Below are 13,976 nucleotides of genomic sequence, written 5' to 3'. Positions count from 1 at the left end.
CAATATTCTTGCTGGGTCTGTTTCCCAAGGATATTAGAGCAAAAATGAAAGAACCTATGTTACAAAATATTTTGGGACTCTTAGTTCTCTTTGTGGTGACAGAACACTGGAAATTGAGGGGATATCCAATAATTCAGGAATGGCTAAACAAATGGTGGTACATGATCATGATAGACTGCTACTGCACCACAAGAGATGATGAGCAAGAATGGTGGAAAGATTGTCAGCTGCCATTCGGAGGGGACTATTTATTTATATCCTTACTTTCTATCTTAGAATAAATACTATGTATTGGTTTCAAGGCAGAAGAGTGGCAAAAGTGAGGCAATGGGGGTTAAGTGACTTGTCTAGGGTCACCCAGCTAGGAAGTATCTGAGGCCAGATTTGAACCCAGGATCTTCTGTCTCTAGGCCTGGCTCTCCAACCTCTGAGCCACCTACCTGCTCCTGGGATATTCATTTAAAACCCAGAATCTTAGAGTACTTTACCTCTCATATAGGAGAAGACAATCATGGGTGAGGATGCCAGAGAAGCTGCAGGGAGAGTGCATAGCTTTAAACCTGCCTCTAGTGTTCTGGTGGTGATCACTCTGACAGGGACATAGTAAATAGGGGATTTCCCCCAATCCGTTTTGCCTTGATGCACCCAGGCTGTGAGAGAGTACAGCCACTAGCACATGTGGAAAATTTTGCCTGAGAAGCTGAATAGATGGGAAACCTGTCAGGTGACTTAGAGCAGAGGTCTTTAGATTTTAGAGCCTGTCTCCATGGCTCTGTCATCTGGAGTTGGAGCACAGTTGCCATTCACCAACAGAGGCTGCCACTTTTTCCTTATATCTTTAACTTGTGATTTTGAGAGGGCATATCTGTAGCTTCCCTCCACTAATGACCTTGCAGACCATCTTCTCCCTCTTGCAAAAATGAAGTTGTGAGCTGTTGGGCATTTCAGATCTCACCAAAAATATAAGGTCAGATCACTGACTGCCTGGAAGCATGACTATATATATTTTTAAAACTCTTTACTTTACATCTTAGAATCAGTACTGTACATTGGTTCCAAGGTAGAAGAGCTGTAAAGGCAAGGTAATAGGGGTTGAGTGACTTGCCCAGGGCCACACAACTAGGGCCAAATTTGAAACCAGGACCTCATATCTCCAGGCCTGGCTCTCAATCCACTGATCCACCCAAGGCTATATCTGTTAAAAGAATATATCTTTTAATTTTTAAATATAAGACTATAAAAATTTTCCATTTTATACAATAAATCTATTCGACAACACAAGCATGTTTGCCTTTTGGGTCGAAATAGGGAAAGACATAAGAATCTTAATGGGAACTGAGGGAAAATAAATTGTGTTAAATTTGTGAAATGTGGTATAATTTTATATTTTCTTTTTCTTTTTTTTCCTTTTAAACATTATTTTATTTGGTCAATTTCAAACATTACTCATTGAATACTGTGAATCTTAAAATTTCTCAGACTTGGGAATGTTAAAAATTCTCGGACTCTACATTAGAACATTTGGTTAAGACCATTCCCCATTTTAAACAATGAAGGTACTTGATCAGGAATGTGAGAACTCTAACATTACTCCACCCACACTTAAGCATACTTTAGGGGAAGATAAAGTTGTAAACTCTTTACTGAACAATGAAAAGTACTTAACCCATACTTAAAGCAAAGCTAAAAAACCTTAAGCTGGGTCTATTTTTAGATCTAATACAAAAAGGTGCTAAGTACCTATGAAGGTCAGGCAACTTGCAAACTTGCAAAGGACAAGCTTAACAAAAGAGGTGTGAAGTTTTAGTCTACTCAGGTGTGAATTAAGAATGGTCAGTCCTGTGAAAACATCTACTGTGATTGGTAGATGTGAAAACTTAGGGGAGGTGACATAGGAGAAAATTCTCTTTAAAAGGAGGCCAGAAGGCCTCTGAAAGGGTCAGTTTGCCAAAGCTGAATTGGAGGGCTCAGTGGCTGAACTTAGTTGAGCTGAGGAACTGAACTGGTGAGTCTCTCTGAACACTAGAATCTTGCTTGGGATAAATCTTGTGGTGAGTGGATTGAAGACTGACCGATCTCTCTCTTAAGGTTTAAGCCTAGGCTGGCCTAGCCCTTTTCTCATTATTTACTCTTACTCTCTCTCTCCCTTTCATTAATTCCTTAATTTGTATTAATTAAAATATCTATAAAACCCAGCTGACTTGGGTATATTTAATATCTGGGAATTTTCCCATGGCAACCACTACATTTTTGATTTGAAAACCATATTTTCACGGTCACAGTTTATGCCAACCACTCTTTTAACTGTAACAGTTTATGACAACCACTCTTTTGTATGTAACAATACAAAGATAATTTTCTTTTTCTTCCTCCCCTCCCGCCACCCTTCCAATAGCCAATGAGCAATTCCACTGGGTATCACGTGTCCTTGATCCGAACCCATTTCCATGTTGTTGGCATTTGCGCTAAGATGTTCATTTAGAGTTTACATCCCCAATCATATCCCCTTGGCCCCTGTTGTCAAGCAGTTGCCTTTCTTTGGTGTTTTTGCTCCCACCATTTGTCCTCTGCTTGTTGATAGTGTTTTTTTCTCATAGATCCCTGCATGTTGTTCAGGGACACTGCATTGACACCAATGGGAAAGTCTATTACATTTGATTGTACCACAGTGTATCAGTCTCTGTGTACAATGTTCTCCTGGTTCTGCTCCTCTCACTCTGCATCAATTTCTGGAGGTTGTTCCAGTTCACATGGAATTCCTCCACTTTATTATTCCTTTGGGCACAATAGTATTCCATCACCAACATATACCACAGTTTGTTCAGCCATTCCCCAATTGAAGGGCATCCCCTCATTTCCCAGTTTTTTGCCACCAAAAAGAGCGCAGCTATGAATATCCTTGTACAAGTCTTTTTTCTTTATGATCTCTTTGGGGTACAAACCCAGCAGTGCTATGGCTGGATCAAAGGGCAGAAGTCTTTTATTGCCCTTTGGGTATAGTTCCAAACTGCCCTCCAGAATGGTTGGACAAATTCACAACTCCACCAGCAATGCATTAATGTCCCGACTTTGCCACATCCCCTCCAAAATTTATTACTTTCCTTTGCTATCATGTTAGCCAATCTGCTAGGTGTGAGGTGATACCTCAGAGTTGTTTTGATTTGCATCTCTCCGATTATCAGAGATTTAGAACACTTTTTCATGTGCTTATTAATAGTTTTGATTTCTTTAATTGAAAACTGCCTATTCATGTCCCTTGCCCATTTATCAATTGGAGAATGGCTTGATTTTTTGTACAATTGATTTAGCTCTTTGTAAATTTGAGTAATTAAACCTTTGTCAAAGGTTTTTGTTATGAAGATTGTTTCCCAATTTGTTGCTTCCCTTCTGATTTTAGTTACATTGGTTTTATTTGTACAAAAACTTTTTAATTTGATGTAGTCAAAATTATTTATTTTACATTTTGTGGCTCTTTCTAAGTCTTGCTTGATTTTAAAATCTTTCCCTTCTCAAAGGTCTGACATGTATACTATTCTGTGTTCACAAAATTTACTTATTGTTTCCAAGTCATTCACCCATTCTGAGTTTATCTTGGTATAGGGTGTGAGGTGTTGATCCACACTATTTTCCAATTTTCCCAGCAGTTTTTTATCAAATAGTGGATTTTTGTCCTGTCATAGACTGTCTTGCAGAGGTCACTTACCCCAAGCTTTTCCACTGATCCTCCTTTCTGTCTCTTATCCAGTACCAAATTGTTTTGATGACCACTGCTTTATAATATAGTTTGAGATCTGGGACTGCAAGGACACCTTCTTTTGTATTTTTTTTTTCATTATTTCCCTGGATATCCTTGATCTTTTGTTCTTCCAAATGAATTTTGTTATGGTTTTTTCTAGTTCAGTAAGAAGTATTTTGGAAGCTCAATGGGTATGGCACTAAATAGATAAGTTTGGGTAGGATGGTCATTTTTATTATATTAGCTTGTCCTACCCATGAACAGTTAATGTTTTTCAAATTGCTCACATCTAGTTTTAGTTGTGTGGAAAGTGGTTTGTAGTTGTGTTCATATAGTTCCTGTGTTTGTCTCGGCATAAAGATTCCTAAGTATTTTATATTGTTTAAGATGATTTTGAATGGAATTTCTCTTTCTAATTCCTGCTGCTGAGATGTGTTGGAGATATATAGAAATGCTGATGACTTATGTGGGTTTATTTTGTATCCTGCAATTTTGCTAAAGTTGTTGATTATTTCCACTAGCTTTTTAGTTGATTCTCTAGGATTCATGAAGTAGACCATCATGCCATCCACAAAGAGTGATAGCTTGGTCTCCTCATTGCCAATTTTAATACCTTCAATTTCTTTTTCTTCTCTAATTGCTACTGCTAGTGTTTCTAGTACAATATTGAATGATAAAGGTGATATGGGTCATCCTTGTTTCACTCCTGATCTTATTGGGAATACATCTAGTTTATCCCCATTGCAGATGATGTTGGCTGATGGTTTTAGATAGATACTGTTTATTATTTTTAGGATCCTTCTATTCCTATACTTTCTAGTGTTTTCAATAGGATTGGGCATTATATTTTGTCAAAGGCTTTTTCTGCATCTATTGAGATAATCATGTGACTTTTGTTGGTTTGTTTGTTGATATGGTCAATTATGTGGATGGTTTTCCTGATATTGAACCATCTTTGCATTCCTGGTATAAATTCCACCTGATCAAAGTGAATAACCCTTGTGATGACTTGCTGGAGTCTTTTTGCTAGTATCCTGTTTAAGATTTTTGCATCTATGTTCATTAAGAAGATTGGTCTGTAGTTTTCTTTCTCCATTTTTGGCCTGCCTGGCTTTGGGATCAGTACCATATTTGTGTCATAAAATGAATTTGGCAGAACTCCCTCTTGGTTTATTATGTCAAATAGTTTGTATAGTATTGGGATTAGCTATTCTTTGAATGTTTGATAGAATTTACTTGTGAATCCATCAGGCTCTGGGGATTTTTTCTTTGGGAGTTCTTTGATGGCCTGTTCAATTTATTTTTCTGATATGGGATTGTTTAAGAATTCTATTTCTTCTTCTATTAATCTAGGCAATTTATATTTTTGTAAATATTCATCCATATCACCTAGATTGGCATATTTATTGCCATATAATTGGGCAAAATAGTTTTTAATGATTGCCTTAATATCCTCTTCATTGGAGGCGAGTTCTCCCTTTTCATCCCTAATACTGTTAATTTGATTTTCTTTTCCTCTTTTTTATCAGATTGACCAATATTTTGTCTATTTTGTTTGTTTTTTTCAAAATACCATCTTCTAGTCTTATTTATTAGTTCAATAGTTCTATCACTTTCAATTTTATTAATTTCTCCCTTACTTTTTAGGATCTCTAATTTGGTTTTCTTCTGGGGGGGGGTTTAATTTGTTTGCTTTCAAGTTTTTTGATTTGCATGTCCAATTCATTGATCTCTGCCCTTCCTAATTTGTTAATATGTGAACTCAAGGATATGAGTTTTTCCCTGAGTACTGCTTTGCCTGTAACCCATAGAGTTTGAAAGGATGTCTCATCATTGTCATTTTCTTCAATTTTTATGAATGTGCCATGTGCTGCTGAAAAGGTGTATTCCTTTTTGTCCCTATTTATTTTTCTCCATGTATCTAACACTAATTTTTCTAAGATTTCATTCACCTCTTTTACCTCTTTCTTATTTATTTTTTATTTGATTTATCTAAATTTGATAGTGGTTGGTTCAGGTCTCCCACTAGTATAGTTTTGCTATCTATTTCCTCCTTCAATTCTAGTTTCTCCATTAGAAATTTGGGTGCTATACCATTTGGTGCATACATGTTGATTAGTGATATTTCCTCATTATCTATACTCCCTTTTATCAGGATTTATTTACCTTCCCTATCCCTTTTAATCAGGTCTATTTTTACTTTGGCTTTGTCAGATATCATGATTGCAACTCCTGCCTCCTTTCTGTCAGTTGAGGCCCAATAGATCTTGCTCCACCCTTTAATTCTGACCTTGTGAGTATCTACTTGCCTCATGTGTGTTTCTTGTAGACAACATATGGTAGGATTCTGGATTCTAATCCACTCTCCTATTCATCTACGTTTTACGGGTGATTTCATCCCATTCATGTTCAAAGTTATGATTGTCACTTTTGAATTTCCTAGCATTTTGATATCCTCTCCTGGTTCTGACCTTTCTCCTTTTGCTATATCCTTTTAAACCAGTGGTTTACTTTTAGTCAATCCCCCTATTCCCCTCCCTTGATATGCTTCCCTTTCTGGCCCCTCCTTTTTTGTTCCCTTGTTTTTTTTTAGGATCTGTTAAGTTCCCTCCTCCCTCTCCTTTCCTCCTTTTTTTGAGCTCCCTCCTCCTTACTACCTCCCATTAGTTTTCCCTTCTTCCTTACACTGTAGGATAAGATAGACTTCAAGATCCCAATGGATCTAGATGCTCTTCCCTCTCAGAGTTGATTTCACTGAGAGTAATATTAGAGTATTACCTATTAGCACTCTCTTCCTCTCCCTCTTATAATATTCTTCCCCTCCCCTTCCCATATATATCTTTGTGTGACAAAATTATTCTATTTATTTTATTTCTTCAGGTATCTTAGTAACTTCAATTCCCCCTCACCCCGTTTTTTTATATCATTTTATATCCTTTAATGCCCTAATCTTTTCCTATAAATGATTATTCTATTTACTATAATAATGAAAACATTTTTGAGTTACAAATAACATTTCCCCATATATTAATATATATAATTTGATCTAATTGTAGCCTTTAAAGAAGAGTTTGAATAAAAAAAAAGAAAAAAATTTTCTCCTTTTCCCTCTCTTTCATATTTACCTTTTCATGTTTCTCTTGATCTTCATGCTTGGATATCAAACTTTCCAATTAGTTCTAGTCTTTTCCTTACAAATACTTGGAAATCTTCTATTTTGTTGAATTCCCATACTTTCCCCTGGAAGTATATAGTCAGTTTTGATGGATAGGTGATTCTTGGTTGAAGACCATTCTCTTGACTTTCTGAATATCATGTTCCAGGCCTTGTGCTCTTTTAGTGTTGAAGCTGCCAGGTCTTGTGTGATCCTGATTGGTGCTCCTTTGTATCAGAATTGTTTCTTTTTGGCTTCTTGTAGGATTTTCTCCTTAGCCTGAAAGCTCTGGAATTTGGCAATTACATTTCTGGGAGTTGTTTTTTGGGGGTTTAGTGTAGAAGGTGTTCTATGAACTGTTTCAATGTCTATTGTGCCCCCTTGTTACAGAACTTCAGGACAGTTTTCTTGGATGATCTCTTGTAGTATGGTGTCAAAGTTTGTTTATTTCTGGCTTTTCAGGTAGACCAATGATTCTCAAACTGTCTCTCCTTCCTCTGTTTTCCTGATCTGTTACCTTGTCAGTGAGATATTTGATGCTTTCTTCTATTTTGTCAGTCTTTTGACTTTGCTTTATTAATTCTTGCTGTTTTGCAAAATCATTGCTTTCCAGTTGCTCAATTCTGGTCCTTAAGGCCTGGTTTTCTGTTATAATCTTTTGGTTTTCTGCTTTAACCTTTTGATATTCAGCTATGATTTCTTCATTTTTTAAAAACCATTTCCCACTTCTCTTTCCAGAAGGCTTCCATCTTTTTGATAAGCTCCATTTGATATTCTTCCAGGGCTTGTGGACAATTTCCGATTTTTTTTTTTTTAGTTTTGCCTTTGAGTTTTGTCTAGTATTTCCTCTGTAGGCTGGGTTTTTCCTCTGTAAAAATTCTCAAGGGTCAGTCTTCTTTTTAGTTTTTTTTTTGGAAGGATTTTGAGGCTCCTGTGTGCAATTAGCCATTTTTCCTGGAAGGATTTTCCTTCCCTCTTTAGTCAGAAATCTGAGTCAACTGGGCAACTTCTCTGTGTATGGAGTTAAGGAGCAAGGATTTTGCCTGGGGCAGGCTCTCAATTCTCCACAGTCCTTTGCATTTTTGGGTGTCACCCTCCCAAGGGCACTCAGGATCAGTGCTCTCCTGCCTGCCTGGGTTTCTGGTCTAGCTGCTTTCAGGGGTAAGTCCTCGGAGGGTCCTAGTCAGCTCCCAAGGACCCAGAAGTGCCCCCTGCTCATTCCACAAGCACTCCTTGCTTACTCCCTGGCTCCGGCAGGCGCGCTGGCTCTGGGCATCTAAGATCTGCACTCTCTCATGCGCTGGGGTTTTCCACCTAGCTACCTTCAGGGGTGGGTCCCCTGTTGTCCTAGTCAGCTCCCAAGGACCCAGAAGTGCCCCCTACTCACTCCAGAGGTGTCCCTTGCTCATTTGTCTTGGTGTGCGCTGGCTCTGGCTCTGTAGGTGGGGGTGGGTGGATCAGTTTGGTTGGAAGCCCTTTCACCCTCTTATAGACTAGAAAAGCCCCAATCCCATGCACCTTCAATGCTGCGCCCCACTTTACAGCTCCTCTGCTTCTCTGAAAATGATTCTAAGGTCTTTTGGGGTAGTCCTTGTCGGTGTGTACTGGGGAGAGTAAGTAAGCTGCATTTAGATTGCCGCCATGCTTACCCGGAACACAATTTTATATTTTCAACCTGGGTCAAGGCACTAGTAGGCCAAGATCCAGATGGGCCCTGGGACCTGGTATAATGGAAGCTCTTAGAAGGCAGGGACTAGATCAAGCAGCAGGCCTGGAGTTAGTAAGACTCCAGTTCAAATCTTGCCTCAGACATTTATTAGCTGTCTAACCTGTCTGCCCCAATTTCCTCATCTCTAAAAAGAGTATAACACCTATCTCCCAGAGTTGTTGTGAGGATAAAATGAGCTCTCTGTAAAGTGCTTGGCCAAACTTCAGGTGCTATACAAATGTATACTATCATTTCAGGCGTTTAGCATATAGTAAGTGCTTAATAAATATTCACTTATTACTTTATTCATATATGAACTTCAGCTAAGGAGCCAACCGGTGGTGCCACTTTCCCTTCATGGTTCCAGTCGCTGTGTAGACTAGAGGGAGAACACCAGTATTTCCTGAACCCTTGTAACCTTAACCCCATAGTCCAGAGCCTAGTACAGGGCCTTGAACATATTTGGTACTCAGAAAACATTTGTCTGAAATCTGCAGTGGGATTATCACTAGGTGGCAGCTGATAAAACAATCCTTTGCAAGGCCTGGGCTTAATCCCCTGGAATTTGCATGCCATAGGCTGACTGCTCTGTCAGGGGTTAAGTGCTGCCAAAAATTACCAGCAACTGTTTCCCACTGCGTCTCGTGGGGCTGAAGCATAAGGTTGCACAGCCTAGCCCTGTAACTTGATCGTTAATAGCCCACAGAACCAAGCTCTGGGCACAATATAGGAAGCAGGAAGATGCTAGTAGAAAGCCATGGGTTAGCAGCAGCTAGGTGGCTTGGTGGCTGGTGGAAGCCAGGCCTAGAGACAGGAAGTCCTGGGTCTTCCCTGATGGGTGACCCTGGACAAGGAACTTAACTCTAATTGCCTGGGATGGGACAATACAAAATACAAGGATTTGGTTGCCACTGTGCCTGGTTCAGATTTCTTCCCAAATGCCTAGGAAAGGAAGGAAACATCAATCCCAAACCTAAAATCCAGATCATTGTAGATGCTTACTCGGGAAGCTAGAATTAAGGGGGCTTAAAGGAAGTATAGCTTTGTCATATTTAGGGGGGAATACACTTGACTTGGCCACAATAATGGAGTTAAGAGGAGAGGCTGTCTGGGTAACCATGGAATCTCAGGGTGGGGCAGAGGAGTAAAATAAAGCCTGGCAACTGCCCATCTATAGAGAGGAGCTGATTCAAGGAGAACAGGTTATATCAAGAACTAATGTTTAGAAAATTATTTCTAGAATGTTACAGATAGGGGTACATATTAACCACTTTCATTTTACACAAAGAAGTGACTTTTCTATATTGCTGGCTTACTGATTCCCAGGCCAGTCCTTTCAGGCCTACACTGGCAGGTGGTTTGTTCGTGTATAACCATTATGTGTTGTTATACATGTGTACAAAAGCCAGTGTACCCAAAGTAAATGGGTCCCAACATTCCGAGATGAGGAGAGAATCCAAGAAAATAGGGGAGTAAGACAGAGATGATTAACTCGCCGAATAAACAAACCCCTTTAAGCCACACATCACAACCACCACAGTCTGATTAGCATTGAAATAACTTTATTAGAAGGCTGTTCTAAGTGAAAACTTCCATGTTGGGTTGCTTAATTTTGCTTTTGGACAAATTCCAGTTATAACTAAAAAGACAGTAATTTTGCATTGATCTTTGCATCCTGTGTTTTTCCCATTAGGCCATACAGGTGGAATGAAAGTATGACTGTCTAGTCAAATGATTTACAACCACTATTTCAAGAAGGGGGAAGAAGGAAGCAGCAAGACCCAAGGCTCCAAAAAGCAGCTGGTGGTCTGGCTCCAAGAAGTGGGGAATGTCAGTCTGAACAGAAAGGGGAAATGGGGCAGATAAGCTGCAAAACCATTCCCATTTAGCCATCCAGTGGACCAAGCCCTCCTTTACCAGAAGGCTCCTCCCTCTTCATAGGCACCTGGAGAGTCAGGTCATTGTAGCCACTTGATTCAAACAGAAATAATGTTTTTGAAAAAATTCTTCCTGATTCTGGGAAATTATTTGGATTTTCATCTTGGAAATCCCTGAGATTTCTCCTTCCCCACTCTCCCTCTCTCCAAATAAATTTTTGTGCCCATTAACCCCAATTGTCTCTCATTCACACAACCTCATCCCTTCTTGAATCACATGCACTGCTCCAGGAGAGCAAGGTTTTTGACTGTCCAGCAAAGGCAAGTCTCTTCCTCACCATGATCCCATTTCTCTCACCCACAATCCTCAGGCTCCAGCCTAGAAGTAAATTTCTCCTGATTGATCTTGTAGACCTAAGGCAGGCAGCAAAGGCTACATGGAATGAAGGGGCCCTTTTCACATGCCTATCTAGGGTCTTCCCCATAGCTTTCCTGCTGCTGCACAGTGCTAAGAAGGTATGATCAACTATGAACATAAATAAGGATAAAAAAACTAAGGACAGACTAATAATTAAACACATCTATAAAAATAGTTAGGACATAACTCTGTTCAAATAAATACAAAATAAATATGTTTTAAGAGTATAATACATTGCTTCAGTGGAATGGGAGGCTGATCCCTTTCTGCCTCAATTAGGAATTGGACAAGAATCTCTTGAGATTAGAAACCTGTCCTCATACAGACCTTAATGAAGTCAGAGAAATAATGCTTCCACCACTCCCTTCTTCCTACTCCATAACAGAAGCAAAGGAGGAATTTGCACACCTATTTATTTCTCCTTCTGATGAACTAAATCTGATGAACTTTGACCAACTCCACCAGAATTTAAGGCCTTTAACTCTCACCAGGGAAGAAAAATACACCAAGGAGTCCTCTTCCTGATGGAGGAACAGACTGACACCTACACGGGAGAGTGGCTTAATCTCTGAGTGGACTCTTGGCCTGGACCCTGCCTGGGAGCCAGCTCAAGGTGCCTCGGGGCACCAAGTAGGGAGGAGAAGCCCTTCAGTTCCAAGGGCTGAACAATATTACTCAATGAAGTCATGCATTATGACGTGAGGCTGCTAAGATAGATAAGGATTAGCCTTACCCACCCTTGCCATGCATATAGACATGCAGGGCACCAGTTCATTATTCAATGAACTGTACTGTCTCTCTCCTGGATGACAAGTGCTCTGCTTATAGCAAATACACAAGTTGGTCATTCTCTTTCCTGCAGGAACCAGGCCAGCTTTGTACATTGGAAAATGCTATTTGTGAAGTTTAAGGTTAAATCTCTTCTCACCATGGGAGCATACATGATAAACAGGTGTGACCTGGGAACACTGAATGTCCCACCACAGTGTGTTTTAAGAATTAAAACAGCAGATAGGAAGTGAGCAAAGATTGAAAAGGGAAAACCCTTAGCGAATCAGAGGGTTAAGATCCTCTGGAACAAATAGCTTGGTTGCTTAGTGCAAGATGGTGGAAGTAAGCCAGTTCCCAAGCCCCTATTTTTTTAGCAGGCCTGGCAGGGAGCACTTTTCTCCTTACCTGAAAGCCCCAGGTCCTGTTCCCACCCCAAGGCCCCTAAGAAAGGCTTTGTAGGGAACAAATGGGGTTTTCTTAGGGGTTTACAATGAGATCTGGGACAGCAAGACTGACTGATGTGTTGACCAAAGGCTCAGACCTCTCCCTACCCTGCCTCTTAAAGCTGTCATATACATTCTGGGGTTTTCACAGCTTGGCTTAAGTCAGCTTAGTGTTGACACATTCACAGAATGAGATGGCTATACATCCTGGGACTTTGGCCCAAGATCGTTAAGTCCAACAGTCTGGAGCCAACCTGCCTGTCACCGAGACTGCACCCCTAAAGTGATCTTCAGGTTCTCATAAACCACATAGCTGATGCTCACAGCTGGGATCACCTTCATGAAGTTGGGGGCCAAGCCTCTATACAGGCCAAATGCTCCTTCTGTCCGAAGGATCTGTTTGAAGAGGCTGCTCATGGTCACTTCTGGGGCTCCCTCAATTGAAGCTTGAATGAGAAGATAGTGAAATGTCAGAGATCTTTCTCAGGTACCTCCCGAAGCCCTCTAAGCCCCCATTAGCGTTTCTTTTGGGACTGGCCTAGAAGTGTTCTTACCCTGGGCTTGCATCCGAGTCCTCACAAGAGCCAGAGGGTAACTGGCCAGCTGTCCACAAGTACTAGATATTGTGCCACAAGCTAAGAGGACAAATACACCAGGGTCTGCACTGTTGACTGCATAACGCTGTAACCAGGTATTTTTTAGTGTCTAGAAGGAAAATGATGGTGGATGAGTTAACTAAACAGGCCACTAAACACCAGGTAAAAGATCATAGGGAAAGAAGAATGTTTTGCAAGGGGGAATCAAGACAAAACAAGAGATGAGTTATTTGGAAATGAGATAGTAAATATTCCAGATTCTCTTTTGTATTATTTCAGAGAGAAATGGAGGTTTCATTCCCATTACTCTTCCCTCCCCAGAGGGCACACTACAGCAATAGGCATTAAACAAAGCCTAAGATTTAAAAGGGGGGGGGGAGGGCTAGGGCAAAAAATCCATTTATTCTCTGCCATAGTTATGCAGTCAGTTACCTCATAAACAGCCAGATCTATTCCAGCATAAGGAATAATTCCAAGCATGTTGGGGACATAGCCTTTGTAGAAAGCTGTCATTCCCTCCTTGGACAGGATCTTCTTGGCACAATCCAACATGCCCAAATACTGTCCTGTTTTCCGAAGGGCCATCCTTGTTTTTAGGACCTAAAAACAGAAAAAGGACATTGGCATCGAGATAACCTCACTCCTTAAATTCCACCCCACAATTCCAGAGACATCAGTGCCCCTTTCTCCATCCATGTAACCAAGACTACTCCTTACTTCCATGGGATAGATGCTACTCTGGGCAATAGCTCCTGCCAGAGAGCCTGCCACCAGCCTCTCATGAATCCTCAGTGTTTCTTGGTCACTACCAACAAGACGCTTGATCTGGAAGAGAGAAGCAAAATAAAGAATTCATTTCAGTTCAAATCTGGCCCCAGATTCTTCCTAGTTATATGACCCTGGGCAAGTCACTTAACCCCCACTGCCTGGTCCTTACTGCTCTATGGCCTTAGAAGCACTCCTTAGATTTCAGGAAAGCTCTAGTATGATCTATATTCGATTATTTACTGCCTTGGGGAAGGGGAAGGAGGGAGCAACGAAGAGAATCTGAATAGCAAATTGTCAGAAAACAATTGTCAAAAATTGTTTCTAAGTTTAATTAAAACAAAAAAGAAAGTTTAACTAGGAAAAAAAGAATCAATACTTACTATCAATTCTAAGGGTTAAAAAAAAAAAAGAATGAATTCTGGGGTTAAAAAGGTCTGCTCCCAACCTCAGTCCTTACCCTGGAGATTCCTCTTATTGACCAGTTTAGGTTAAATAGCCAAGCTCT

At 40.2% G+C, this 13,976-nt stretch overlaps 1 protein-coding gene across 6 annotated transcripts in view; it reads right to left on the bottom strand.

Annotated features, from left to right (window-relative positions):
* Positions 1-10,143: 10,143 nt before the first annotated feature.
* The window catches only part of SLC25A25 (solute carrier family 25 member 25), a 33,380-nt gene continuing 29,547 nt past the window's right edge, over positions 10,144-13,976 (bottom strand). For all 6 annotated transcript variants that reach the window (XM_001362729.5, XM_001362815.4, XM_001362987.5 and 3 more), the window contains 4 exons: positions 13,421-13,528; positions 13,136-13,303; positions 12,662-12,812; positions 10,144-12,553 (listed from right to left, as the gene is read on the bottom strand). In XM_001362729.5, the coding sequence (XP_001362766.1) occupies positions 12,369-12,553; positions 12,662-12,812; positions 13,136-13,303; positions 13,421-13,528 (612 nt within the window). In that variant the 3' untranslated portion in view covers positions 10,144-12,368. The remainder of the gene's footprint in view (positions 12,554-12,661; positions 12,813-13,135; positions 13,304-13,420; positions 13,529-13,976) is intronic.

The sequence above is a fragment of the Monodelphis domestica genome, chromosome 1 (assembly GCF_027887165.1).
Source record: "Monodelphis domestica isolate mMonDom1 chromosome 1, mMonDom1.pri, whole genome shotgun sequence".
Lineage (NCBI taxonomy): Eukaryota > Metazoa > Chordata > Mammalia > Didelphimorphia > Didelphidae > Monodelphis > Monodelphis domestica.
This window is presented reverse-complemented; position numbering and strand designations above follow the sequence as displayed.